The sequence below is a fragment of the Sciurus vulgaris genome (genome assembly GCF_902686455.1).
Source record: "Sciurus vulgaris genome assembly, chromosome: 3".
NCBI classification, from domain to species: Eukaryota; Metazoa; Chordata; class Mammalia; order Rodentia; family Sciuridae; genus Sciurus; species Sciurus vulgaris.
The window spans coordinates 40,376,284-40,403,487 of NC_136463.1; the positions used below are offsets into that span (position 1 = coordinate 40,376,284).

The 27,204-nt window shown below is 34.2% G+C and overlaps 1 protein-coding gene across 1 annotated transcript in view; it reads right to left on the reverse strand.

The window, feature by feature from the left end:
* Positions 1 to 779: 779 nt before the first annotated feature.
* Positions 780 to 27,204, reverse strand: part of LOC306655695 (ankyrin repeat domain-containing protein 26-like) — a gene marked incomplete at its 5' end in the record, with an annotated part of 29,858 nt that continues 3,433 nt past the window's right edge. Inside the window, 7 exons of the mRNA XM_079130348.1 lie at positions 780 to 2,484; positions 3,589 to 3,631; positions 7,609 to 7,795; positions 9,167 to 9,381; positions 10,006 to 10,215; positions 15,541 to 15,634; positions 16,079 to 16,149. Coding sequence (XP_078986474.1) covers positions 2,375 to 2,484; positions 3,589 to 3,631; positions 7,609 to 7,795; positions 9,167 to 9,381; positions 10,006 to 10,215; positions 15,541 to 15,634; positions 16,079 to 16,149 — 930 coding nt within the window. The 3' untranslated portion in view covers positions 780 to 2,374. The remainder of the gene's footprint in view (positions 2,485 to 3,588; positions 3,632 to 7,608; positions 7,796 to 9,166; positions 9,382 to 10,005; positions 10,216 to 15,540; positions 15,635 to 16,078; positions 16,150 to 27,204) is intronic.

Below are 27,204 nucleotides of genomic sequence, written 5' to 3' on the forward strand. Positions count from 1 at the left end.
ACCAATTTGGAAAGCCCTATGGAGATTCTTTAAGTGTCTAGGAATGCAACCACCATATGACCAGCTACAGCATCAAAGTACATCAATGTTTATAGCAGTGCAATTTATAATTGCAAGTTATGAAACAAGCCTAAGTGCCCATCAACAGATTAATGGATAAATAAGATATATGTGCACAATGGATTTTAACTCAGTCATAAAGAAGAATAAAATTACAGCATTTGCTGGTAAATGGATGGCACTGGAGAACATCATGCTAAGCGAATAAGCCAGACTCAGAAAATCAAGGGTCAAGTGTTCTCTCTTAAATGTTAAAACTAGAGCAAAGTAAAAAAGGCAATCCAATGGAAATAGAAGGGAGTTCAGTAGAATAAAAAGGGGAAAAGGATGAGGGACTGGGAAAGGGAGGAACTACAGAATGAAATTGAACAAATTATCCTATGTACACATTAATAAACCAAAGTGAATTCCAACTTTATGTTCACCTATAAAGGACCAGCTGAAAAAACATTAGATAAATAGATGGAAGACTAGATAAATAGATGGATGACTAGAGTATGGGGAATAGAAGGAGGGATAATGGTAGGGAAAAGGGAAGTACTGGGAACTGAAATGGAGCAAATTACATTTCATTAATGTATGATTCTATCAACATGAACCCTGATATTATGTGTAACTATGATGGACTAATACAAACATTATAAAAATTTGAAAAACACAAATAAATCATCAAAGTCAGGATTAATTCCACCAAACTTAATGGCAACTTTATTGTTGGTTGTTATTTAAATGATGGCATTTATATACAAAATTCAAGACTATATTATATATATTACATGCAAAATTCAAGACTATAAGTTTTCACTTGTAAAATCTACTTAAGATGTAGTTATGGATACTAAGAAACCATTAAAGAATTTGTTTTGCATTTCCAAGCTCATAATGGACATCATTTTTATTGTTTTTCCCTTAAAGAATTATTATAGCTGTTATTTTTTTGTTTTGTTTTTAAATTTTCCTTTATGAGTAAAGCACATGGCATCTTTTTCTTTTGTTTTTTCTCATAATGTAGGTCTGTATTCAATGAGTCTGTCACTGTTAATCTGCAATGTCCTGTTTTTCTGAAGAGTGGCTTTGTATATTCTGGGTGGTGTTTTTTTTTTTTTTTTTTCTCTTTAGCACTTTCAATATATGATTCTACTTTCTTCTGCCTGTGGATTTTTCTGCTGATAGACTTCGAATGGGTTTATTGAACTCCCTTGTATGTTATTTGCTTCTATTGTTGCATAGATGATTCTCTTTGTCCTTGAACTTTGAGAGTTTGACAATTATAATCTTATACTGGTTGAAACTGATTGCTTAACTTTGAACTTCCTGTGTCTGTATATGAGCATCTTTCTCTAGGTTTGGAACATTTTCTGTTATCATTCATTTGAATAATTTTTTTGTCCCTTTATTATAATTGAGCCAGCTGTTGACACCAATGACAGGGGGACTGGTCTTTGATGGTGTCTTATAGATCCTCTAAGTTTTTTCATTCTCATAATTTTTGCCTATTTGTATATTTGCAAATAGCCCGTCTTAGAGGCTATTTTTTGAAGCTACTGAAAATATACAAACAAGCAAAAATAATGAGAATGAAGAAAACTTAGAGGATCCATGAGTCACCATCAAAAGACCAATCCTCCTGTCATTGGTGTCAAAAGATGTTTCGATTATAACAAAGGGACAGAAATTTTATTCAAATGATAACAGAAAATGTTTCAAACCTGGAAAAAGATGCTAGATGCTCTAAGTTTTCTGCATTCTCATTATTATTGCTTGTCTTTGAGGCTATTCTTTGAAGGAACTGAACCTTTCCTATATTCCATTCATTCAATGTTGGTGCATTCTATTCTGTTTTTCCCTTCACTTATTTCTTAGCTCCAGGATTTTTGCCTGATTTTTAAAAAACCATGTCACTTTTCAAATTAGCTAACATACAAAACTAACCAAGATGTCCATCATGGATGAATAGATTGAGCAATACTGTATGAGCATACAATAGAATATTGTATAGCAGTCTAAAAATAAAATCTTATAATTTATAGCAAAAATATTATATGAATTGTCATTAGACACATTACAAAAATATGTTCTTCCAATAAAGTTCTCATGTTCCACAGTCAATGAGAAGCAATTAAGATATATTAAAATATAATAAACATATGTACTTATGAATAAAATGTTAAAATAAAATATTAAAATGTAATAAATATCTGGACTTATGAATAAAATGTTAAAATATAAGATTAAAATATAATTATAAATATATGGACTTATTCATAAAATGTTCTATTGCAGTTCCTACATATATATGTATATACACATATATTTAATATCTGTGCTGCCTCAATGCAGTCTTCCGATGATGTTTTCCCCTTGGCTTCGTACTAGGTGATGGGGGTAAAGGTTGAAAAGTTCCCCACTGTAATTCATCAAGAGCTAGAAAGAGAAAAAATGAAAATATTACATCCCTTAAATGAAAGATTTCATAATTGTTTAAGCACAAGTCAGTAAGTTGAGCATTTTATCAGTGTTAATAAATAAAAAATATGTATGCTTACAATACTAAATTTTGATTAAATATAATTCAATTAGCATTGCACATTGGATTAACTTTCATTGGAGCTAAGTATTAGAACTTTGGGTTTTCCTATTGTTTATTTATCCAACAAGCATATGCTGTGACAAGCACTGGAATGAAAATATGAAGGTGATACTATTCACCCTTAAACAGTTGTATTATGTAATCCTCCCACCAACAGATGAACAGGCAATATACATACAGAGTCATAGATACTATGACAGGTATAAACCATGGAACTATAGGAACACAGGGAAGGGACTTTGTCCCAGGTTTATGTAAATATTGTAGTTTTTTTGGGAAAGGTGATATGTAAGTTAATACCTGAAGGATAAGGAGAAAGTACACTAGAAAGAGAAGAAGTACAATACAAAGAGACAGAGATGAGGAAGAAAACGTGTGGAAGTATAAGTAATCCAGTTTGGCTAGACGTTAATAACAATGAGATAGAATAGGATAAGAGAAAATTGAAGAGGAATAACCTGTCAAGAATCAAAATGATTTGTGCTTTTTTGCATTCCATGTTGAAGAATTTGAAATTTTTCCTGATGTCCAATGGTAAACCATTCTCAATGCAATGTAAATGACAACAGATTAAAGTGGCATTTATCAAAGACAGGTCATGAATTATAAATGGTTGCCTAGGTAGCATAGATGAGTCTGGGCTTTTTGGCTACAAATCTGAGAAGCTGGTGAAACCTTTGTTTTCCAAGAACAGTTTCAGCAGGCAGCCTAACAATTTCAGAGATGGCAGAAGTAAAGAAAATGTTGAACCAAGAAAAGAGAAGCCCACATTTTAAAAAATTTTTTAAAAGAAATGAAACATGAATAAATGAGGAATAAATATATTCTTCATTAGGGGTATTTCCACATCCTTCTTTCAATGCAAGGAAAATATCTACTTATTTTTTATTTGAAAAACCAGTTAGTCTATATTTGATTCACAAATTTTGGCAACGTACCTTCATTTGTTTCTGTATCCAAATTGTGCAAGTTATGCTGGAACTGAAATAGGTCAAATATTATTTATAATGTTTCAGTTAAATGAGAAGCCTTATCATATGAATGATATATTACTTCAAATATTTGAACTTCAAATGAAACTTGTAGTAATCAGAGCTAAATTATGGATTGCTCACAAAATAATCATATAAATAATATAAAATTCTTACTTATTTTGTTTATATAATAGAGAACACATGTAAAGTGTGGTTTAGATTAATCTGAGAAGCATTATAATTAATATCAGTTTATTAAATGTACATAATTTTAGAAGAGCAATGTAGGTTAGTAATACAAAGGTTAAATTATTCCATTCATAATTTATACTGAATGTGTTACTTTGTGATTATCATAAAACTCTGCCATTTATAAAAGTTTAATCAGTTTTTTCACTTCAATGAATTTTTCCTTAAATAAAATTTCCATTCTCTACTTTTAGAAAATTATGAATTCAACGTATGTTCTATGTTATTATTTTTTTATCATAGCATCTAGGACATGTATGTGATATGATTTGCCAGAAATTCTTCTGGCAAAGATTTAAAATATTATGTTGCCTGGATGATGATCAAACATGTTTTATTGATTAATTATAGTTATCTCTTTAATTATGAAACATCAAATTCTTTCCAAGTAACCTCATCTAGAGTGTTCTTACTTACTCAGTAGGTAAATGAAGGGGAGACAGGAAGAACGACAAAGTATTTAGCTGATATAATAAAACAAGTTTACTTAACTTTTTTCCATTTAAGTAATAACCACAACTATTTTGATAGGGATTACAGTTGGAATTGATAGTTGACAGGCACTCCCTATTTTAGTTTAGAAGATATGTGATGCAATATTTTGTTGACACACAATGTTCCATCATGTAAAAGTTTAGAGTTTAGGAATATTGTTTTGGTTCAGATATATTTGGAGAAACACATGCAGAATAAGAGATGCTAAACTGAGTGAAAAATTGAGAAGTAAAAAATGTAAATAAGTCACTAGAAATTTTTTGGAAGTGTAAGTAATGAACTAAGAATTCCAAACAAATCATGGTAGAAATTAACGTTTATCTGGAGATGTGGGTCAATTGTAGAGCACCGGATTTGAGATTGCAAGGCCTTGAGTTTGATCCAAAACACCATGAGTATGTGCACACATGCACACACACATGCCTTTCATTTTATTTTTAAAATACTGAGTGACTATTGTGTCATATGTGGTGTTAGGTGCATAAGTACCAAATAACATTTAAAAATAAAAAAATTTTAAACCATATAATTTTTTTTTAAATGGAATACATTTTTAAAATTTCAGTTATTGGGTCAAGGCACACAGCTCAGTGGTAAAGCCAGTGCTTATTTGATTGCACAAGACCCTGGGTTCAATTCCAAGAATCACCAAAATGAAAAAGATATTTGACATGAGAAAATAATGATGTGCAAAAATTTCTAACTAATGGTACACATGTTCAGGCTGTTTTATTTTTCTTTTTTATGATAATAAAAATGAATAAAGAGCAAAAAAAACCACACAATTACTTCTGATATACAGGACATAGCCTCTCATAATTCAAACTAGAATGTTAATCTAAAAGTAAAACTTAGTAAAGTATAATATGTCACTTTCACTTATCACCATAATGGTGTTAAGCATCAAGGCTAAATTTCGTCATGGTAAGGAAAGCAATGAATGCTAAATGTTATGAACATGGGGAAAACTTGCTTCAAAAGCCAGTACAAATGAAATCACAGAATAGTGCAGTTTGTTGCAATCATTTTCCTTCAAGCTATAAAAAATGCTAGTAAGAACTTCACAAAATAGGAGATGGACAAACAAATTCAGTATTAATGTTAGTTAGGCTCAACAATTTGCTTTCTCAAATTAGAGGTAAAATTGTTGTTTTGTAATTGCTCATCCCAAATCCACACTTTCCTATCACTCTAAACAGTATATTACCATCTCTTATAGTATTGTCAGATTGCCTTCAGAGAAATAATCAAATTCCTAGCAATTTTTGAAAGCAACTTCCTCCTTCAGTTGTAATGGACAACTTTACAAGAACCTGTTCAAGGCACTCTGCAGCAATTATGCAGACATGGCTTTGTATCTTGATAGATACTAAATCTCTTAATATGTTTAGCAAGCTTTGGTAAACTCATGGCCCAGAATGAAGCCATGTACACACTGGAATGACTAGATTTAGTTTAAAATAAACTAATATTCAGTTTATTTAGAAATATTTAAAAATAAACACTCCTATCTTCCCCTGTAATTAAGAGAAAATAGCTTCTGTAAATCTTCTTTTGCATCATTCCAGCATTTACATACGCATTCATCATATTCTTGTGAGATGATTCATTACCTCATTTCCTTAGTAAGCACTATAGTAATATTTTATTTTCGTGTCATGCTTAAAACTTAGAAAAGAATTTAAAATTCTTTCTTTTTTTTTAATAGTAGTCTAATTTCATGATTCTGAAGCACCCAAAACTTGATTCTCTCACTTTTATTCCCAGAAAAATATGAAACTAAGGTAACAAAATAATGAAAAACTATCAGCTAGCAGGAGTCTTATAACTTATATATTAGAATAGTCATTTAATATGCTTCCTTTAAAACTAATTGAGTGCAATGTGTGTTGGAAACATTAGATTGCAATTCTATTATTTAGTTAGGACATGAAGCTAAGGTAAAAAGAAAACAAAGAAGCCTCATTTAATACTGACCTAAACTACCTTTCAATGCAATAAGATGAAAACATCATCAAAACTATTAGCCAAAGTGCAGTGGTTTAAGTTGGTATTTCAATAACAATAATGTATAATAAAAACTAGGTACTATTTCTTTATATTTTGGTAAAACAAATATTTTGTTTTTGTAATTTCTCTCTCATAAAAAAAGGACAAATATTCGACAAATATTTAAACTGAGTGTAGCATAACTGAATGTTTTTTTCTTGTCTTACCAACTCTACAATTTATGTAGCTTGTCATGGTTGGAACCATTTTTAAATCCTCAGAAATGGATTCTTACTAAGAATGAAATCTTATGGTTGGATTGGAAAGTTCCCATTACATCTTCAGGAAAAAGAAGAACAGTGTACAGCTTTTATGAGATTTTGGATGACAAGTTATAATTATGTTTGATGGTATTTGTTATTTGAAAAATTGGATATTACTGCCATTAAAGTCATTATTCAAAGACATAAGTGAAATTCATTTTAACATTTCAGATGTTTGCTTATTTTTAAAACTATTGTAACAGTAATAAACTATTTTACAAAAATTGAGAGAAAGATGTTATAATGAAGCAGCAATTAAAGATATACTCGTTAAGAAATGGAAAATATTTTAAATTAAAAAAATATTTCTAAAAAATTAATTAATTGGTCTTTTTTAATGCTATAGTTTTTAATTCATAAGTGAATTTATCTCAGATTCCTTTAAATCATACAAATACATATGTGATAAAATATTTGGTAATCAATCATTTACTATAATTAAGGGGTGGGATCTTTGTGATGGTGCAAGAAAACTTGAAAAGTGTCATGAAGCACAGCCAAGGCAAAATCACTTAGAATGTAAGCCAGACATACCCCTCAACATACCCCTTTAGTTATAGGCAATAATGCTCATTTTGGGAAATCCAATTTAAATAGAGATTTCAAAGAAAGTTAAGATGTATCAGTTTAATTACTTTTTTGAAAAATATAGCAAGTAAATATCTCTTGAAAATGAGAGCCCACGGACTCCTAAAAATAGTGACATTTCTGTGCCTTTCTTTCCTTCTTCCTTCCTTCCTTCCTTCCTTCCTTCCTTCCTTCCTTCCTTCCTTCCTTCCTTCCTTCCTTCCTTCCTTCACAGATCACTGCGATTTTTATTTAGCATGTATAAGTCAATGAAACAACATGGTATTTCACCAAATTTAAAAAAAAAAAATTAATTCTAACAGAAATCAGAAACCCAAAAGAAAAAAGCTAATAAACTAACCAAATTTATACAGTGGTTTGCACTTTGATGTACATATGGTGTATATGAGGTAGGTGTTGCCATGATGCCCTGAAGATTTCTTTCAGGAGGAACATCCACAGGAGGTCTTGTACTGTCACTACTGTTTTGCTGCATCTCCAGAAGTCTACTATTGCTTTCAGTTAGAATATCAATTGTTCTGTGAAGACTGAAAGGCAAATGTTTAGCATCTCATTTTCCTCTAAATGACTCTAAAATAGCTTGCATTTAAAAATTACCATAAGAATAAATGGAATTTCCCATCAAACATACCAATAATGTATCTTCATACCAATAATGTGTCAGACAATACAGTGTATAAAAACATAGGCTTTATATTGTTCTAAAGATGTGCTTATGTTTCCAGGAGCATTCCTATCTAATAAGTATTCAAACAAAGCAGGTAGGAGAGAAATGGCTATCATGACATATAATTTCAAGGGGAGACCTGCTGCTTTCTTAAAGGCTCTTAAAAAGTTTCTTGAGGCTGCACTAGAAACACTTGCATTTAAAGGGTAACTGTGAGATCTAATTTGTTTGGCTATAATAGCCACTTCATAATGTATAAATACATTAAAACACCATGTTGTATTCTTGAATTTTATACAAAATGAGACTGAGAGAAAAACCTAAAAAAAGCTTGCTTCTAGAAAACTATTTTAAGAACTTAAAAGTCTTCCCTCAAAAACATAAGTGTTTGCTTTCACCATCTGGGCATTCTACCCATTATTACCTGGAGAAATTAAGCATCTGACAATGAGAACTATTCAGAGTAGCCACCACTAAGGGATAAGAAGATAGCTGAGTTAGTGGTTCAAAAGAATTTAAAGGGAAGGGGGAGAAGAAGCAGATCCAAAGAAAGTTAACTTATGACACCATTACCAAGATATCAGAGGTGGGATCTGCCCTTTCTGTCTTCCACATCCCCATTTGCAATGATCAAAGGATATTTTAAAGCACTTTATGAATTCTATTTCCCTTCATCACTGTGATAATTTCCCCCTGTACCATAAGAATTCTTTATGTAGAGTAGAAAAACCCCCAGAAGCACAGTTTATATCTTGACATCTTCAGGTAACAATACCAAAGAACCCAATCAAGTTAATTTACCAGGGGCCAGAAGATGCCTAGAAGATTAGCATAAGTTATACTTGAAACTTGAGGTTGAAGTTGTAATCTTAGAGAAAATAGTTAAACTTCTTCGTATTTCTGTATCTGTATTAGGGAATGCTGATAAATTTTATGACAGTAGAAATGTATTAGTTATAAAGCTTCAAAATTATTAGCTGAATGAATAATAGATCAAGTTAACTACTTAAGAATGTTAAAGGGGAAGAAAGTCATAAAAAAAGGTAGTATAAACTCTCCTGAGCTAACATTTAACTTTAAATTCATTTAGCAATATCACTTTAAAAATTATATTGTCTAGTTAACATTCATATCCTATTAGTAATCTCATGAACCTATCTCACTAGAAATTAGGCTTTAGAGAAAAATTAAAGAGTTCAATATTTTTCTATGATTCTATGTTTTGGCTTACTAATTTACTTCACTTGACAATGATTTTCTAATTTTACGTTCTTCTCGATAGAGTTGTTTAAATCTTTGCAGTTTTATTTTGGTAGACTCTCTCTTGGTTCTAGTTTGAAGGACTTCAGATTCCAGATCTTTAATTTGTAGTTCCAACTTGCTTCTTTGTGCATCCATATGAGTTTTTCTTAATGCATCTAAATATTCTTGATTTTCTGTTTCTTTCTAAAGCAAATTAAATAACATTTTAAAAATAATTATAACCCAACAGTTACCATTTGTTTGTTTCCTTTATTTCTGAGTCAGTGAAAAATCAAAATCAAAATCATTGTATCTGAAATATAAAAATTTAGAGTGTGTGTGTGTGTGTGTGTGTGTGTGTGTTACTGAGGATAGAATCCAGGTACTCAAGAAGGCTAGGGAAGCATTTTTCCACTGAGCTATAGTTCAGCCCTGAATCACTCTTATGTAACGTAAGAGTTATGTCTCATGTGAGTTGAAAATTCAAAGAATCATAAGATTGATTCAAAAAGCAGATTAAAAAAAATTGAACACAGAACAATTGAAAAGTGTTACAATTTCTACATGACAATTTTTATTTTCTTCTTAATAGTCTTGTCTAATGCCGACTAGTCTTATAAATCAAATGATTCTCCAATAAAAGGTTTTATTCTGAAAGATCAACTAAGTTATATTAATTTTTGAAATGGAAATATTTACAGGGGATACAGATGCATCTTCCTTCTAAAAATCTATTAAATTGCTATAAGGGAAGTAGAAGAAACACATAATACATTCAAAACATGATTTTCAGTGAAATGTATTAAAGCACACTGCAGATAAATTCACCTGTAAAAGTAGGTTGACTTGTTTTAATTTTGTTGTTAATTCTTTTTGTGCACGTTCTTCGGTGTCTTGTTTATATTTATCTATTTGACCGTGTTCTTTAGTAATCTCTTCAATATGCTTTTTCAGGTTTGTTATTTCCTGCATCAATTTGCTATTTTCTTCCTCTAAATTTTCACATTTCTCACGAAGATTTGTCTTAGATGAAAGCTCCTAGAAAAAGGCATTGATATTTATTTATTTAGACGAATATACTTTAAAGATGTATTCTCCAATTTTGCTGTATGTTCATCAATATGCGTGAATAAAGTAATACAGTTGGGCAATGAAAGAAGTAGGCTGAGAATAATAAAAAAAAAACACACTTGACATACATTCACTTGCAGTAACATATACTCTACTAGATTCTGAGAATGTGTCCAAAACATAGAATCATAGAAAAATATTGAACTCTTTAATTTTTCTCTAAAGCCTAATTTCTAGTGAGATAGGTTCATGAGATTACTAATAGGATATGAATGTTAACTAGACAATATAATTTTTAAAGTGATGTTGCTAAATGAATTTAAAGTTAAATGTTAGTTCAGGAGAGTTTATACTACCTTTCTTTGATGACTTTCTTCCCCTTTAACATTCTCATGTAGTTAATTTGATCTATTATTCATTCAGTTAATAGATGTTTATTTTTCTATGAATGCTTTGTGTCTTATTAAAATTACTCAAGCACTTACTAGGTGATTTGGGAGTTCTTCAGGAGGAACTACGTTGAGGAAACTACTTGGCTGCACATGCAGGCTATTTCTAAGACAAGAATAAAACGAAGATCCCAGGGTCATAGTCAAGTGATATGGAGAATCATTCCTATGTTCAGAACTAACTCCTAATCAAAATAAGGGTTTTTAGCAGTTTAGCAGAATGATGGGTGGTTTGTGTGGGTGGTGTAGGAGGTATCTTGTTAGCTCCAAAGTCTTCAAATCAAAAGGAATTGTATTGAAGGAGCTACATTCTAGTAACCACCACCTAGGTACCTCATCCCCATCTGGACTTGATAAGGATGGTAAGAATCATTGTTGCATTTCATGCCTGAACTTGATGACATAATTACTTATTTTGTAGTGGGTATTGAGTGGGAATGAGTGTATTTTTTCACACGGCAGGAATACAAAAGCACTGTAGCCAGAGGGAAGATTGTGCTGGTTTTAGGACATTCCCTTCTTTAACACTTACGCCATGCAGACGGTAGACTACAGGTGAATCTCTGACTTGATTCTAATAAACAGTGTGATGAAGGTGAGGCCACTTAATTTCAAACACTAGGTTAGAAAAATCAGGTGTTTCACCTGATTTCAATTAGTGGACTCCAAGTGAGACAGCTTTGAGTATTTATTTATCAATCTGAAATATATCTTCATTTTCTGTTCATCAATGTGGAAATAAAGAGAACATATGGAATCATTTTTAATTTTCTAAGTAGGAAAACAAATGTAGTGTCCCTTGAATATAAACAATTTGAATACAATATCTCTTTTACCTTACTTCAAAGCTTATTTATATGGAGAAGATTATCTCATCTTTATGATGATATAGTCTTTATGTAGCACAATGCTTCTCCATAACATACAGCTTGTCTTTGAAATTTTGAAGTTCAAATCACTTTGACTATTATTTGTCTTTCATAAGTAATCTGAATACTAGTTGATTTTAAATGCTGTACTCTTTGGATGAGTTGAATAAACTATTTAGCCCACATAACCTGTACTGAGTCTAGTTATACCTCTATTTGCTTAAGTCAAAGGAGGTGAATACAAAGAATGTGGAATCTATGTCAAGAAAAGGATTAGCTTCAGTGCTATACACAAGAACCAGATACCAGGTTGAAAGTTTTCAATTATATACTGTAAGAGACAGTTTAATTTCCAGTCAGGAAAGCTTATGGCTCAGATTTAATCTTTTTCTTCCTAGTGATTAAAAGTTGACAGATGGCTCCAAGAATTATAATGAGTTAGTAGAGCAAAATACAGCAAATTGACTAAGTCAGCAGATCCTGGGACTAAGATTTGATGGAAATGAGAGGGAAGAGGGAAGCACTGGGTGAGAGACTAATGTTTTAATAGAGAAAAGAAAAGAAATGGACTATTTTGTAAGCCTGATTTCTATCATTTCATGGAGTTGGCAAGGCCTGAGCTGGCCACAGTTTCCTTAAAGAAGCAAAAAACTGCTATAGGTATGACATTCTACTATGTTGGTTGTTTATTATTACATAAGACAACTGGAAATATACAACATGACTGGAAGAGAGCTATCTTTGAAAGTGAAATTTGGCTTGTGACGGCCAGAGGGATAGACAAAGATCATCATATTAGAACTGAGAATCTAAAACCAAATGCACACAGTTGCAGTTAATTGTTTTCAACAAACATGATGAAACAATTACATAAGAAATATATTCTTGTCAGCAAGAAATGGTACTGGGACAACTGGATATGTACATGCAAAAGAATGAAGTCGAATTCCCAACAAATATGTGTAGAAATTATCTCCAAATAAAAGCACTAAATGTATGAAATGAAACTCTTAGAAGAAAACATAGCCACAAAACTTTATGACTAGATTTGAAAAGAGTTTCTTAGATATGGAACCAAAAGGGAATAAAATAGATTAATATCCTCTAAATTAAATACTATTGTGCTTGAAAAGATACCATCCACTGTCCAAAGGTAAACCACTGAATGACAAAATATCTGAAAAGGGATTTCTATCTAGGATATATAAATGACTTAAAAATTTATCATTTTTAATACAAAAAATTATCCTATTTTAACATGGAGAAAAGTTCACATAAACAATTCTGCAAAGAAGATATACAAATGGCTAATGAACACACGAAATATGCACTCAACACCATTCCATTAGACATTAGGGAAATGCAAATGAAAACTTCAATGAAGTACCCCTTCACATCACTAGGATGGAATCATTTTTTTAATTAAAAACAATGGAAAACAAGTGTTGGCAGGAATGTGGGGAAATTATAACCCTCATTCATTTTTTTGGTTAAAAATGGAAGTTTTTACACATAAGTGTTAATGGAAAAATTTTTACAAGATTGGTTTATATTTACATTTTTAGTTTCTAGAGATGCTTGAAAAGCATTTTCTTCAATAGCTCAAAATATTTCAAGTTTATTTAAGTCATTTCACTAAGACAATTTTTAGAAAACTCCCATCTGATTCCCATTACATTTTTGATCCTCACCTGACTTTGGCATGAGAAATAATACTGCTTTCTCTGTAAACATTTTTCCAGTTGTTTCAAAATTTCCTTTACTATTAACCATGCTTTTTAAAATTTCAGTCTCCTCCATAACATACAAAAACAACTATTGCCTGATTGTTACATTTCTAGACTTCAACCCACATTGCCTAATCCACATTACCAGCTCTGAACTCTTACAAGAGTTCATTTATGCTCTTCTTTGTTCCTTCTAAGTTCACTTATCATAGAGAACAATCTCACAAACCATTACTTTGCGTGGATTTGTTCAGCATGTATCTAACATCACAGATGTTTATGTTGATTCTTAATGGTGTTAGTTGAAGTGTAGTAATTTTCCCATCAGGTTGGGGAGGGGGCAGAACTCACTCTTAGGAGGGTGTTCAGCATACTTTTTCTTTTTTAATGCTAGACTTTGTTTATGAGGGTCAGATTATCAATTGTTCACCTTTGTTTCTTTTGATTAATTTCCTTTTTTATACAGGCATGGCTTTATGGTAGTTTTGGTCTGAAGTTCCTTTTAGATGTATCCTCAACTGTATTATTTGGAAACTTGAGTCAAGTAGAGCTTTATCTTCTTTTCAATGCAGCTTCTTCACCTCAAAATTGTGTATATCAAATCTCTTAACCCAGGTAATCCACAATGTAGGGACTGATGATATGAGAGACTTTGGGAGAAGTTAAGGGCTACTGATTTGAGTTGATTAAAAGTTGTCTCATTAAATTTTTGATTCACAGAGTAGACTTCAAATCAGTTAATAATTCTATGCTGCATCCCTAATTCATTTCTTTAGGAATCTACATAAAACTATTCATTATTTTTGAATACTCAATAGATTTTGGGTGCTTTCACCAGTTTTTTTTAATTTTTGATACCTCAATACATTCTGCATCATAACTATGTAAGTGAATTTCATCTTTCATCATATCTATAAGAGTAGAAATTTTAAAAAATCATAAATACATAGAAGGAAGTCCAGTAGAGGTAGGGAAAAAGGGGGAGGAAGAAGGGAAGGGAAAGGGGAAGTACTGTGGACTGAACTGGAGCAAATTATATTCTATGTTTGTCAAAATGAATCTAAATATTATGCATAACTATAATGCACTAAGAAAAATATGAAAGAATATAAAGTATGTGTCCTGGAACTCTATTCTAAAAGACTCCTTATCAACATATTGTCATGTCATGTCCATAAAATGTATGTGAATAAAATGGGACCAGTTTCTAGGAAACCTAGAAATTTTTGTACAATGTTGTTTCTTTGTCCATGAGAAAGAGCAGTCAACAAAAACAGTCTAAATTTCCTTGGCAAGTATATCTGAATAATGGTGTTGCACGAATCAAGCATGGTGATTTAAACAAGTTAATGTGATTAACACCCTCATTACTGTAATTTAGTGTACACAATGCCATATTTTGGATTTAATTCAACAAAGGAAAGCATAAATAACAGGAGAATTCTGTTCTGCTTGATCAATGGTTATATAGTTTTCATTGTACATCAATAAACTGACATCTGGAATTATGCATCAATATTTTCTGAGATTATACTGTTAAATCTTTGAAACATGGATTAAAAACTGGTGAATGGGAAAAATTGGTTTCTGAAACTCCAATTCTGCACTATATCACTCTATAAGGTCTTATTAAAATAAGCAGCCATTTCTACCTTTTCATTGGCATCTATTTTCTTTTAAAAATTCAAAGAGAATATTATATTCCTTTGGAAATGTGTATATGTAATGATCCAGTATACATCCTTGAGGAATACAAATAACAATAATCCATCCTCTAAACCTCATTGAAAGACTTAATTACAATAGAAACTCAAAATTCTAGGTGAAATAATCACTTAAATTTACTTAAACTTCTTGGAATTTAAAAAGTTAGTAGGGACTGTAACAGATAGTCATACACTAATGTCCACAGAAGTAGTATTCACCACAGCCAAAAGCTGAAAATAATTCAAAAACCCATCAATGGATGAATGGATTAAAAATGTTTTATGTATAATACATTAGTTTTAGAATATTACAACCATTGAAATTAAAGTTTTACTAACAAAATGAGTAGTTTTATGTATTTAGTCATAACTTCTATAAAGTCAAGAGGAGTTGTACTACTAGTAGCAAGTAGTATCAATATGAATACAACAAATATTTTTGTGAGACTTTTCATATTGCCTAAAATACTCTTAAATATTACTCCTAGAATAAGAAAAATTTCTCTTCCATATGATGAGAATTAATAGGAGACTGTCTTACCATTTTTGTCTTCAACAGGTTATTTTGAAGCTGTTCAATTATCTCTGTTTGATTTTTCACTCTGAGTTTTAATGTGGCATTTTCAAGTTGAAGCCTAAAAGGTGTATTTGGAAACAATTATTCTCACACATCAATCTTTAAAATAAGACAACATTTCTGAGCAAACATCTGAAAGAGTAATTAAATAAACTCCTAAAAATTTGAAAAGTAAATTTTGTAACTGTATCATTTTTCTAGATGTACTTTGTGAATAATGTGCAAAATTGGGAGATAATGCACAAATATTGTGCATTTCTTGTACTTTTTCTTTCAGTGTCTGGAATTGAACCCAGGACTTTGTGCATTCAAAGCACCCACTCCACTGCTGAGCCACATTAACATCCCTATATTATGTATTTTAAGTAACAAAAATGCTGAAAATTTCCCCTGGCTTCACACAGATATATTTATCATCATGACTGGCATAAAATTCTCATCATACACTGCTTATTTGCTTTTTAAGTATTCAAGTTATTTCATATATTGTTTTAAATTATACTTTTGTAAGAGATCTCGCAACTTCTCAAAGAACTCCACATCCTTTTCGTCTAGATTCCTGTCTTCAAGCAACTGAAACAAAGGAGGAAAAACAAACTTTACTAATAATCTAGTACAAATCTTCCCATCATCTTGTTTAGTGCTAAACTTTTCTGGGAATATAGCCATACCTGTTCTCCTGCATATTGTTTATGAGTACTTTTATGCTGTAACTGCAGAGTTCATTGAATTATTGCAACAGTGATCTTAGTGCCCACAAAGCTAAACTAATACTATCTGTTGCCTTACAAAAATTTTACTGACCTGTGCTCTAGTACTGAAACATATTTTTCTTGTTTTAAAATTCAGTTTTAACAGATACTCAAACTGATAATATTTGGAAAATGGGAAAAACAGAGGAAATCCCCTTAAGATAAATACATATGTATGTATTGAAGCTATTTAAAGTGTATATTATATAAATACTAATCTACATATACTTGTACATATGCACATATATGCATACATATATATTTATATTCTGATCACCACCTAACTATAATTTGAAATATTCGTATACATATGGGACCAAAATTGTGCCAATAATAAAAATTAGCATAATGCTTGAGGTGACAACTAGATGTTTTATGCACTCCTTTGAGTAGTAGTATCTAAAGAGACACCAGGGTACATGAAAACCTCTACTGAATCCCAGCTTGCCAGTTACTAACTGTGATCCTGAACAAATTAACTTTCTGGATCTCTGTTTCTTAACCTGTGAAATGGTGATAATAATAGTTCTTACCTCACTAGACTTGTCTTCCTATGACTAAATTATGTTTGTGATATTTAATTCCTACATGGACTTTGAAAAATATCACCACATACCTCAATTCATTATTTCCTCATGTTAATGCACTAATATTTATTACCAAATTCAGTTCGGACACTTGTCTTCCTAATTATTATTTTTTCATAGACAATAGATTCAGACTTCTATCCACTCTTCCCGTGATAAGGTTTTAATTCTTAACAAGCTACTGGATTTTAAAGAAGAAATTGGACCATAGGTGCTGACACATTCCTGTAATCCCAGTTATTTTGGAGGCTCAGGAAGGAGTATCACAAGTTAGAGATCAGACTTGGCAATTTAAGAAGACCCTGTCACAAAATAAATACATAAAGAGGGCTGGTGATATAGCTCTGTGACAGGGTGCTCCATTCAGTCCCCAGTACTGCAGAACAAAACAAAACAAAAATGGGTACGCATGTAGGAATGATGGGTTTATGCAGAGGAACATTTCCACTATGTTTTATTGTAGGCTCAGATTAACTCCAGAGTGCCTCACACCTCTAATCCTCTGTTTGAATCCTTCTAGTAGATTCCTATCTCAGAATGACAGTGAGGTACTAGATAACTTGACCGCAACTCCCTCACTGACTTCAGTCCTTGCAACTCTCTCCCCTACTCCACTCCTTTTCCCAGCTTCACATGAATCCTGCCCCTCTACATTAACTGTGAACATGGAGATTTAATGCCAAATTAATAAATAATAGCCAGAATTATTCTTTGAACTGGACAAAATCATATGATTACATGAGAGCAATTTAGTCTTGAAATAAAATGTACAAATTATTTGTGAAATTGTTTAATAAAATATAAATAACAGTGGGAAGATTAAATTGACAATGGTTTAGTCTGGGAAATTCACATTTGTTCCAACTTAAAATTTAATGAATAGTTGATGTCTTTAAAGTGGTGAGAGGTCATGCAAATAATCCGAGACAAATATTTTTTAGATTGAAGTGAAATTGACATGCAAAAAAATAAAATCATCAACTAGAAACATAGAAACCTACTAAAGCAGAAGTATCACGAACCACAGCATTTACACTTCATTTCATCAAGGAAATCTGGAATGAACTGTCAAAGTAACCCACTTAATTGAATTTAGGTATTGGTATGTCTGTTTATCTGATTCACCATGGTCTTAAAATGCAACAACAGAAAAACATATTGATAATTATTTCAGAGATGACATATACTTCAGAGGTAGATCATGTGCTTATCATGTTCAATCCCCAGAACTCAAGATAAATGATCTCAGGAGTATGGGAATACATTATTAATGCCAATACATATCTATGGCAGCCCAGTGCCACTGCACAAGACTTCCATGCCAGGGAGGCAGGCCCAGAGACACAGGCCCAGCCCCAGCCAGTGGTCTAGCGCTCGTATCGTGGTTGACCATCTGTCAACACATGAAGGTGCCTCTGCCCCTAACAGGGATTATACCCCACCTGGAGGTCACCATCCTTTTTTTTTTTTTTTTTTTTTACAAGATTTTTTTCTATTTTCTTTTTTTGGTTCAAACCCAAGGAAGACTCTCCAGCTAATGCTCTTGTCACACTCATAACAAATATACAATTTTTCACCAGTATGTCTTCTCTGGTGGGTAAGAAAGTCAGAGTTCTGTTAGAAGCTTTTTCCACACTTGCTGGGGCTTCTCCCCAGATGGGTTTTCTGGTGTCCAATGAGATGTACATCCTGTCTGAGCTCTGCTGATACTGAAGGCATTTAAAAAGCTCTTCTCTGGGGTGAACTCCCCTGCAATGAGGAGGGCTGAGCCCTCCTAGAGAGCTCTCATGTGCACTGCATGCTTCCTACCTGTGTGAGTCCTGCGGGGGAGTGAGCTCAGACTCCGGGCTTTCCCAGACTCAGAGCCTCTGTGGAGCTTCTCACTGGAGTGGCTGTTAGGGCGGTACTTCCAGGTGACACATTCCTCATGCTTCCCACAACTGCAGGCTCTCTGGTCCCCACTGAAGTTTGAGCCCTGAGCCAAGGCTGAGATTCGCCTAGGGTTCTCGATCCCAATGAGCTCTACGATGTGTAATTTTATTTTTCATGGTATCATGATTCTTGCTGGTCAAGACATTTGTGAGGCTTCTGAAGCATGAGGAGGGCTGAGCTCGAGAGCTTTGTCACCCACATACAGATATATGGTTTTTCACCCATGTGCACTGCCTGATGTTGGAGCAGGGCTGAGCTCTGGTGAAAGCTTTTCTCACACCCACTGTACTTATAATGCAGCTCCTCCGTCTGAGTTCTCATTTTCTGTTGGGCGACAAAGTCCATACCTAAGAGGAAGCCACTCTCACATGTAGACCACTGATGTGGTTTCTCTTCCACGTGAATTCTCTGATGCACGATAAGGTCCGAGCTGCAGCTGAAGCCCTTCTCATACTCAAGGCATTTAAACGTGTGAGTGTGAGTTGCCTGGTGCCTAATGAGGTTGGCACTGCGAGTAAAACTCCTCATGCATTCCAAGCATTTACAGGGCTTCTCACCTGTGTGGACTCTCTGGTGCACAATAAGGTCTGACTTCTGGCCAAAGCATTTCTCACAGGCACCACACTTGTAGGGCTTCTCCCCGGTGTGAACTCTCTTATGTACAATGAAGGCTGAACGGTGTCGGTAACTCTTCTCACACTTGTTACACTTATAGGGCCTTTCTCCAGTGTGTGTTCTCTGGTGGCTGATCAGGTCTGATTTCCCACTGAAAGCTTTTTCACACTCTAGACACTTAAATGGCTTCTCACCTGTGTGAGTTCTTCGGTGCCTTATTAGGTTGGTACTTCGACTAAAGCACTTATCGCACTCACTACACAGATATGGTTTCTCGCCTGTATGACTTCGCTGGTGAACAAGCAGATCAGAGCTCTGACCAAAATTCTTGCCACAGATGTCACATGTATAGAATTTTTTACCTGCATGTGTTCTCTGGTGTCCTGAAGGGGCCAGGTGGTACCAAAAGCTCTTCTCACATTTGCTGCATTTATAAGGTTTCTCATAATTGTGGATCCTCTGGTGGGAAATAAGATCTGAGCTCTGGATGAAGGTTTTCTCACACATATCACATCTGTAAGGTTTCTCCCCAGTGTGGGTCCTCTCACACATAATAAGAGCTAAGTTTTCACAGAAGTCTCGTTCACGTTCAAGGCACTCGTATATCTGATTATCTATTGGAGCAATCTGACGCACATGAATGAAAATCTTCTTACCCTTCTGAGGGCGCGCGTGAACTTTCCTTTTCTGAGTTCGCTGATCCCGTCTCTCTTCTGAAGTGTACATCTTCTATGGCTCTCTCCTAGGGCGTGTTCCATGGGTCTTCTTGCCCCATCCCTGCCTCCTTAGTCATTTTCTTGGTAAGGACTTAGAAGGTCCATCTATGCCAAGCCTTTCAGTCATGGGCAGTTTGCCTCTGCAAGTTTCCAGCATCATATACATGGATTTCTTACTTGGTATCTCCAAACCATTAAAGTTTCAAGACTGTCGTCTACTGTCTTCCTTTTGGCTCCAAAAGGTCTCAAGTCCAGAACTCCGCCCTCTCCCGCGCCGCGCCGCCCCTCGGCCTCGGAGGACACTTCCGGTGCCTCGGGGACGCTCGCATCCGGTGCGCGGCGACTGCAGGCTCGGCAGCGGGGAGCAAAGCGCCCGGCTTCCGGAAGGAAGGCGAGCGGGCCGGGACCCCGACGGAGCCAGAGCCACCCCGGCCGCGCAGCTCGGCTGGGGCCGCCGTCCGCCGGGCCTTCGGGGCCCACCAGGCTGCGGCGCGCGGAGCTGTCCGGCCCAGCTGGGCAGCAGCCGCCTCAGCCCCGCCCTCAGCCACGTGACATGCGCCCTGCGCTCTCCGCCGGCCTCCCAGCCAAGGCGGCGGGCGTCGGGGGCGGGGCCCACGGGGGGGGGGGCATGCCTGCGCCCTGCGGCGCCAGCGTGAGGGGCCTGGAGGTCACCATCCTTAGAGGAGCAGCACACTTCTTGCGTCACTGAATTATCAAGTTCCTCCCAGACATTAGGCTACTGAAGACCAGGAGGTTTGAACAGTACTGTCTAGTTTTATTGTAGATTATTTTTAATTAGTAGTATATTATGATTATTCCTATTATACCTACTATTATTCCTACTTTTCTTTTATTAATATTTTTCTCATCCTATTTTTCTCTTATCTGTTTCCTTGGTGACTCTTTCTCCCTTTTCACATGGTAACAACCAATTTCTTTTAATTATGCTTCCATTGAACCTATGACGTAGTACATCTATGGACACAATTATTATCTCGTTAATATTATATCCTACACCCCTCCCCATCCTCTTTGTTCACCGTTAAAAATTATGGTCCTTATTTACTACTGTAAATAATAATCAAACTCATCCTGTTTATTACAATAATGTTAAAGTCAAAAGATCATGTGCAAAAGATCATGGCTAAGCTGTAGATAATAATTTAACTCATAATCTCTGTTTATTAAGACAATATGGTTAATATCTTAAAAGAGACTATTGAAGTTAAGGATGCATATTGTTTGTATGGTGTGCTGCTAATATCGATCTCTCACTTCAAGGTGAGGTATTGGAAACCTGCAGGGACACTATAAGTCTATGGGGGGAAACTGCAATACCTCAGATTTGCACTCATAGAGGGGAAGATATATGAGCAACATGAGGAAACAAGGGAAGAAAAGGTCCCAAACAAATCCAAATACTACATCAATAAAATCCAATGACAGCATGGCAGAAGAAATGTCAGAAAGGGAGTTCAGAATCTACATAATTAAAATGATCAGAGAAGCAAATGATGAGATAAGAGAGCAAATGCAGGCATTGAATGATCACACCAATCAACAGTTAAAAGAGCAAATGTAGGAAGCAAAAGATCATTTCAGAGACACAGCACCTGCCCACCCCCCACGCCACAGACAGATGCAGGACACAAAGTCCACCCATCTACCCCAATCCCTTCCCCCACTTCCCACACACCATGCTGACTCCTTGTGCGCACACTGCGGCTCCCCAGCTCCTTTGGAGGCTGGTGCAGACATTTTGAATTATTTCTGAGGGTGTGGCCACCATCATTGGAAGGGTGGTTCCCTTCCTGAGACAAGTACTGGAGACTCGAGGCCCTTTGACAGGTACCTCTATTTACTAACTTACATTCTATACCCTTCCCCATCCTCTTCATTCACAACTAGAACTACTGTAAATAATACTCAAACTCATCCTGTTTATTACAATAATGTTAAAGTCAAAAGATCATGTCAATAAAGAGATAGAGATTCTGAAAAAAACCAAACAGAAATCCTTGAAATGAAGGAAATAATAAGCCAAATTAAAAACTCAATAGAAGGCATAACCAATAGGTTAGATCACCTGGAAGACAGAACCTCAGACATTGAAGATAAAATATTTAATCTCAAAAACAAAGTTGATGATGGAAAAAAATCATGAATGAAACCTCCAAGAATTATGGGATATCATGAAAATGCCAAATTTAAGAATTACTGGGATTGAGGAAGGCACAGAGATACAAACCAAAGAAATGCACAATCTATTCAATGAAATAATATCAGAAAATTTCCCAAATTTGTAGAATTAAATTGAAAATCAAATACAAGAGACTTAAAGGACACCAATGTACAAAATTACAAGAGATCCACATCAAGGCACATTATAATGAAAATACCTAACATACAAAATGAAGATAGAATTTTAAAGGCTGTGAGAGAAAAAAAAAATCAGATTACATTCAGGGGGAAACCAATACCAATATCAGCAGATTTCTCAATCCAGACCCTAAAAGTTGGAAGGGCCTGGAACAACATTTTTCAAGCTCTGAAAGAAAATGGATGCCAGCCAAGAACCTTATACCCAGGAAAACTTAGCTTCAGATTTGATGACAAAGTAAAATCCTTCCATGATAAACAAAAGCTAAAAGAATTTACAAATAGAAAGCCAGCACTACAGAACATGCTCAGCAAAATATTTCATGAAGAAGAAATGAAAAACAATGATATAAGTCAGCATAGGGAGGAACTACCCTAAAGGAGTAGCCAAATAAAGGAGAAACGAAGTCAAGTTAAAAACCAAAAATAAGCCAAAACGACCGGGAATACAAATCATATCTCAATAATCGCCCTGAATGTTAATGGTCTGAACTCATCAGTCAAAAGACATAGACTGGCAGATTGGATTAAAAAGACCCAACAATATTCTACCTTCAAGAGATTCATTTCATAGAGAAAGATACCACAGACTAAAAGTGAAAGGATGGGAAAAAACATACCATGCACATGGACTCAGTAAAAAAGTGGGGATATCCATCCTAATATTAGATAAAGCAGACTTCAAGTCAAAATTAGTTAGAAGGGATAAAGAAGGACATATCATACTGCTTAAGGGAAGCATAAGTCAGCAAGACATAACAATCTGAAATATTTTTGTCCCAAACAATGGCTCATCCATGTATGTCAAACAAATCCTTCTCAATTCCAGGAACCCAATAGACCACAACACAATAATACTAGGTGACCTTAACACACCTCTCTCACCAACAAAAATTGAACAAAGAAACCATAGATCTCAATAACACAATTGACAATTTAGATTTATATAGACATATATAGGCTATTCCATCCATCAATGAGCAAATACACTTTCTTCTCAGCAGTACATGGATCCTTCTCTAAAATAGACCAGATGTTATGCCACAAAGCTACTCTTAGGAAATACACAAAGATAGAGATACTACCTTGTATTCTATCAGATCATAATGGAATGAAATTAGAAATCAATGACAAAATAAAAAACAAATTACTGCAATACCTGGAGATTAAATAATATGCTATTAAATGATTAATGGATAACAGAAGACATTGGGGGGAATAAAAAAATTCTTAGAGGTAAATGAGATCAAAGATACAACATATCAAAATCTCTGGGACACTATGAAAGCAGTACTAAGAGGAAAATTCATTGCATGGAGCACATTCAATAAAAGAAAGTCAACAAATAAACGACCTAACATTACAGCTCAAAGTCCTAGAAAAGGAAAGGATCAACACCAAAAGTAGTAGAAGACAAGAAATAGTTAAAATCAGAGCTGAAATCAATGAAATTGAAACAAAAAAAAAAAAACTGAAAAAAATTGACAAAATAAAAAGTTGGTTCTTTGAAAAAATAAACAAAATTGATAAACCCTTAGCCACACTAACAAAGAGGAGCGATAAAACTCAAATTAATAAAATTCAGGATGAAAAAGGAAATATCATGATAGACACTATTGAAATACAAAACATAATTAGAAGTTATTTTGAAAATCTATACTCCAACAAAATAGAAAATCTCAAAGACATCAACAGGTTTCTAGAGAAATATGATCCACCCAAACTGAACCAGAAGAACATACATAATTGAAACAGATCAATTTCAAGCAATGAAATAGAAGAAGTCATCAAAAGCCTACCAACAAAGAAAAGTCCAGGACTGGATGGATTCTCAGCTGAGTTCTACAAGACCTTCAAAGATGAGCTCATTCTAATACTCCTCAAAGTGTTCTATGAAATAGAAGAGGAGGGTACCTTTCCAAATTCATTCTATGAAGCTAATATCACACTGATACCAAAACCAGACAAAGATACCCTGAGGAAAGAAAATTTCAGACCAATATCCCTAATGAACATAGATGGAAAAATTCTTAACAAAAATTTAGCAAGTCCCCATACAAAACATATTAAAAAGATAGTGCACCATGATCAAGTGGGTTTCAGCCCAGGGATGCAAGGTTGGTTCAACATCTGGAAATCAATAAATGTAATTCACCACATCAACAGAATTAAAGTTAAAGATCACATGATTATTTCAATAGATGCAGAAAAAGCATTCGATAAAATACAGCATCCCTTCATACACAAAACACTAGAAAAAATAGAGTAGGAACATTCCTCAACATTGTACAGGCTATCTATGCTAAGCCCACAGTTAATATCATTCTAAATGGAGAAAAACTGAAAGCATTCCCCCTAAAAACTGGAACAAGGCAGGGATGCCCTCTTTCACCACTTCTATTCAACATTGTCCTTGAAACTCTAGCCAGAGCAATTAGACAGACCAAAGAAATTAAAGGGATACGTAAAGGAAAAGAAGAACTCGAACTATCCCCATTTGCTGATGACATGAATCTATATTTAGAGGAGCTAAAAATTGCATCGAAAAATGTCTAGAACTCACAAATGAATTCAGTAAAGTAGCAGGATATAAAATCAAGGCTCATAAATCTAATTCATTTTTATTTATAAGTGATGAATCCTCTGAAAGAGAAATTAGGACAACTACCCCATTCACAATAGCCTAAAAAAATAACATACTTGGGAATCAATCTAACAAAACAGGTGAAAGACCTCTACAATTAGAACTACAGAACACTAAAGAAAGAAATTAAAGAAAACCTTAGAAGATGGAAAGATCTCCCATGTTCTTGGATAAGCAGAATTAATATGTCAAAATGGCCATACTACCAAAAGTGCTATACAAATTCAATGCAATTCCAATTAAAATCCCAATGATGCACCTCACAGAAATAGAGAAAGCAATCATGAAATTCGTTTGGAAGAATAAGACAAAGGTGCCAAAAAGATACATTGGAAAAAATATAGCCTCTTCAACAAATGGTACTGGGAAAACTGAAAATCCATATGCAGCAAAATGAAACTAACCCCTATCTCTCACCCTACACAAAACTCAACCCAAAATGGATCAAGGACCTCGGAATTAGACTAGAGAACCTGCACCTTACAGAAGGAAAAAGTAGTCCAAATCTTCAACATGTTGACTTAGGACCAGACTTCCTTAACATGACTCCCAAATCATAAGAAATAAAAGCAGGAATCAATAATTGGGATAGATTCAAACTAAATCTTTTTTCTCAACAAAGGAAACTATCAACAATGTGAAGAGAGAGCCTAGAGAATGGGAGAAAATCTTTGCCACACATACTTCAGATAGAGCATTAATTTCCAGAATCTATCAAGAACTCAAAAAACTTTACACCAAGAATACAAATAACCCAATCAACAATTGGGCTAAGGAAATGAGCAGACACTTCACAGAAGAAGATATACAAGCAAGCAACAGATATATGGAAAACTGTTCAACATCTCTAGTAATAAGAGAAATGCAAATCAAAACTACCCTATTAGAATGGCGATTATCAAGAATACAAGCAACAATAGGTGTTGGTGAGGATGTGGGGAAAAAGGTACACTCATACATTGCTGGTGGGGTTGCAAATTAGTGCAGCCACTCCGGAAAGCAGTGTGAGATTCCTTAGAAAACTTGGAATGGAACCACCATTTGACCCAGCTATCCCACTCCTTGGCCTATACCCAAAGGACTTAAAATCAGCATACTATAGTGATGTAGCCACATCAGTGTTCATAGCTGCTCAATTCACAATAGCCAGATTGTGGAACCAACCTAGATGTCCTTCAATTGATGAATGGATAAAGAAACTGTGGTATATATACACAATGGAATATTACTCAACTATAAAGAAGAATAAAATTATGGCCTTTGCAGGTAAATGGATGCAGTTGGAGAATATCATGCTAAGTGAGATAAGCCAATCTCAAAAAACCAAAGGCCGAATGATATCTCTGATAAGTGGAAGATGATACATAATGGGTGGTGGGAGGGAGGCAAGAATGGAGGAAAGATGGATTGTATAGAGGAAAAAATGGGGTGGGGAGGAGGAGGGGGAAGGAAAAATAACAGAATGAGACAAACATTATTACCCTATGTACATGTATGATTACACAAACAGTTCAAATCTACTTCCTGTACTACCAGAGAAACAAGTTGTACCCCATTTGTGTACAATGAATCAAAAATAAAAAAATGCATATCTATAACAATTTGTAACTTCCTAAAATTTCTTTAAAGTCTTTATTCAGAGTAAAGCATCTCAGGTCCATGTAAAATTTCTCCCACTTTCTGTGGATTTTAAATTCAGTTCTATATAACTTTGAATCTCTTCTATAACTGAGTTAATAATTGTGCATATTTATGAGGTACTGCAGGTGATATTTCAAAATAGGTATGCAATGGGTAATAATTAGAACAGGGTAACAGGCATATCCATCACTTTAAACAGTGATTATTTCTTTGTGTTGGGAATTAGGTCTAAATTGTATTTGCTGGAAACAAAGGGTGTTTCTGAGATGAAATAGCAAATACATTTATAATCTCTATATATTTATGTTGAATTAGGATCAGCATTTAGCTATAATCCAATATGACTTTGATGTTTAGGAATT